At 48.3% G+C, this 3566-nt stretch overlaps 1 protein-coding gene across 1 annotated transcript; it reads right to left on the minus strand.

The window, feature by feature from the left end:
* Positions 1–1247: 1247 nt before the first annotated feature.
* Positions 1248–1666, minus strand: LOC125525559 (uncharacterized). Its single transcript, XM_048690567.2, has one exon. The coding sequence runs from the start codon at positions 1573–1575 to the stop codon at positions 1315–1317; it is 261 nt and encodes an 86-aa protein (XP_048546524.1). The 5' UTR covers positions 1576–1666; the 3' UTR covers positions 1248–1314.
* Between the last annotated feature and the right edge of the window lie 1900 nt (positions 1667–3566).

Raw genomic sequence — 3566 nt, forward strand, 5'->3', positions numbered from 1 at the left:
AGTCGCTAGGTGGTTTAGTTTAACATGTGGTCTACACATTCATTTAGGGTTTTAACTACAACATATTAGTACCTCAATCCTCCTTGCGAGGGAAAGCAATTCAACAAGCAAATAACTGTGTGGTGGAGGTACCCTATGGAATTGTCATGAACTAGTCACTGCGGTAAGAAATTTACCGAAATGTGCGCTTTGCTAGACTGCTTTGTACCACCAGGTCGGCACCTTCACTATTTTAAAATCATATTTGCTAATACAATTATTGACTTATTGAATCGACACTTTTATTTGTCGCTTAGAGAGCAGCGCACCACCACCGCCACCATCCACCAAACACCACACCCACATTCTCCGCCCATCCCTATAACGACGCCTCCAATCAGGAACACGCCACTGAAACACCGCCATCGTCCAGCCCAAAAGGCCAAGGTGACCAGATTGGAAGCTCGACGCGTCCTCAGGAGGGGACCGGCGCAGGGGCACCGACGGCATCGAGGTCAACGTGAAGTCGACCAGGGGTTTCCCCGTTCTAGAGCACCCATCACCCCACGCCCAATAGCCAAATCTGCCTGGGCGGCCTGTAGCAAGGGGAGGAGGCCAGGATCCAGATCCGCCGGAGCCACCGGTGCATTCCGCAGCCATGGAAGAAGAGTTGAATCGGGGCAAAAAGCTCGTCAATTCGAAAAGAAGAGTTGAATGGAATTGTCCTTGACATTTACCAACATAGCTAGTTCCATCTTAAGGGCGAAGTTGACCAAGCTGCTTACATAATAAATTTTGTGGCATCATACTTCTCCATCTGTTTGTTGAGGAGTTGAGGATGCTAATAATTTGTACCGAGTTGGTGACTGATGATGATTTTGTTATCCGATGGGTAATAATGATGTATGCGGTTCGGTCCAAAACAAACCAATCAGTGCTGCCGGCACAACTAAGAATATAGCGCAGTATGCAACCAGATTGGAGTTTATATGCGGAACAGGCGATATGGGTGAAAGAAACCAGCCCACTTCTTTTGGAACTGGGCGCGTCCGTTTTTTGGATTTGCTTTCTGTCAGCATCTCTATAATTTCCTGAACTGTGTAGAAACAAAAGCCTACCCAGACGATTTGGGTCTGTTGCTTCCATATGAGTGCGATTCAAAGCAAATCAAAAGAAAGGAAGAGTTTGGTCGCACGCACTTATGTACATGTAGAAGTCCGTATAACTTCTGCCTCGGCTAAAAACAGATGTCTAATTAGACGCACCGATCATCCGGCGACCAATCGCTTCAAGAATCAAGAATTACACACCCCGGTTTTGCAGCAATGCAATTCACTAACGCCAAATGATGGTCTCGAAGCAGTCAAGCCCGTCGAACTCCGGCGCGAACCGCGGCCGCCCCATCTCCTCCTGCGACGGCGGAAGCTGCGACTGTGACTTCCCCGTTTCAAGCTGCCGCTGGTGCTGCTCAGCCTCCGGCCGCTTCTCGTCCTGCTGCATGGCCCGCCAAGATAGCCTTGCCCAGCTGCCGCGGGCGTCGGCATTGTTCTCGGCCGGCGACGCGCTCAGGATAAAGAAGACCAGAATCTTGTCCATGACCAATTAGAGACGGGCGATTGGTTCCCGCAGCAGCTTTGATGGTCTTTGCTTGGTTTCTGTCTTGCTAAGGTTGGTGAGGGGAGGGAGGATGGGAGCATGGCTTCTTATATAAGTCGGAGCATGGAGGATGATTTTGACATGGCAGTTTGTTGCGCTGGAGGAGTCCATATTATTCGTGGCCGCGGCCGCGAGGGAGAACAAGCGAGCAAGCTCGTGATGCAGGCGGTGGCGTGGCCACGCGGCTTCGCGTGTTTCTTTTCTGTCCTAGAGTTGACGTGTTCACCCAACGGGTACGTAGCTTGTTTTTGTGTGAGTAAAACCAGGTACGTAGGTGTACTAATTGGTTGTTTGATGAGGGAATGGTCGGTAGGTGTTCGGTTCTGGGCCTCTGCCTACTCGGCCTCATATTATAATTGGACCCTAATATCAAACTTTTTTCATGGCAAATTATTTTTGTGAGTTTGCCATGCTCGCCAACTAAAATTTTCATACCTGCGCCAACATAAACTGTCAAGAAAAATATTCTATTTGTCATGGGTAAATTTCGGATGTCAGATTGTCTGCATTTCTGTTATAATTTAGTTTCAAGGCAGGAAGTTAACTAAAAAATAACAATTTTATAGGCTGAGTAAGTTAAATACTTTCTAAATTTTAACAGTATTCACGAATTTAAAATATTTCAGCATGAATTTTAAAATGTACGTGGATTTCAAAACATATTCGTCGATTCAAAAAATGTTCTGAAAATTTTAAAAATCCTGAATTTAGAAAAAAATTCATGGATTCAGAAAATGTTCATGAATTTAAAAATATGTTGATGAACTTCAAAAAACGTTCGTAATTTCAAAAACTATTCGAAGATTCAAATATTGTTCATGAATTGAAAAAATGTTATTTTCTAGGGGATGCAAAATTGTTCATGAGATACAAAAACAAACTCCAAATTTCAATGCCATTTTATTCTCGTCTTGTGCCCAACACGTGCTAGGCCGAATATCCATGTCCGCGGGCCCGTGAGGCATGACCCACATGACGGAGCTAGGAGGGAGGAGGAGGAGGAGGGAGGAGGGAGGAGATTTGATGGCTGGAGAATGGAGGAGGGAGGGAGGAGAGAGCGTGAGGAGGGAGGAGGGCTGGAGGTGGCTGGAGGAGGAGGGAGAAGGCACGTGGAGGCTGGACGAGGATGGCCGAGCTAGGGCGTGCTCACCTAAGGCTTCAGCAGAGGCATGCAGTAGAAATAGGTCGCGGGAGACCGCGAAGTGGGAGAGGAGCTCCCAGAGGCTGGGCTCAGAGGACGGCGGCAATGCAGCGACGGCGGCAATACGGCGATGGCGAGAGGAGCACGGTCACGATGGTAAGAGAGGGAGAGTAAGTGAGTGAGTGAGGAGATGTAGAGTGAGGAGGTGGAAGAGGACAACGCTGGCTAGCAGGAGCGAGGGTTGGGGACAAACGCTACTGCTAACTTTCATAGCTATAGCGTGGGACTGATGGACCATGCTGCAGCTATCTTCGGCCCACCAGCTGACAGAGCGTAACCATACTAGTAGCGCGGGTCGAATTGCCGGCGCTATTACTATCATTTTAGTAGTAGCGCGGGTACTATGGGCCACATTGCTACTATAGGCAGCCCCGGTTGGTACGGTGGGGACCGCTTCTCAGCAGCGCTGGCCAGAAAGCCCGCGCTACTTCTAAACAGATAGCAGTTGCGTGTGCCTTTGGCTAACACTACTGTAAAGTAGTAGTAACGCGTGCCTTTCACCCGCGCTACTGTTAAGCCTCCACCTATAAGGTTTTTTCTAGTACTGTCGGCTGATGAATCGCTCAGGATCGAGAAGGCCAATAACTTGTCCATGACAGATTAGAGACGGATGGTTGATTCCTGCAGCAGCTTCGGTTGCCCAAGCTTTCTTGCAGGCTGTGACCTTGATTGTTTCTCGGTGGATTGACAATGGCTTTGCTTGGTTTCTTGGATGAGTGAGGAAAAACTT

The sequence above is a fragment of the Triticum urartu genome, chromosome 7A (genome assembly GCF_056163025.1).
Source record: "Triticum urartu cultivar PI428250 chromosome 7A, HENAU_Tu73, whole genome shotgun sequence".
Lineage (NCBI taxonomy): Eukaryota > Viridiplantae > Streptophyta > Magnoliopsida > Poales > Poaceae > Triticum > Triticum urartu.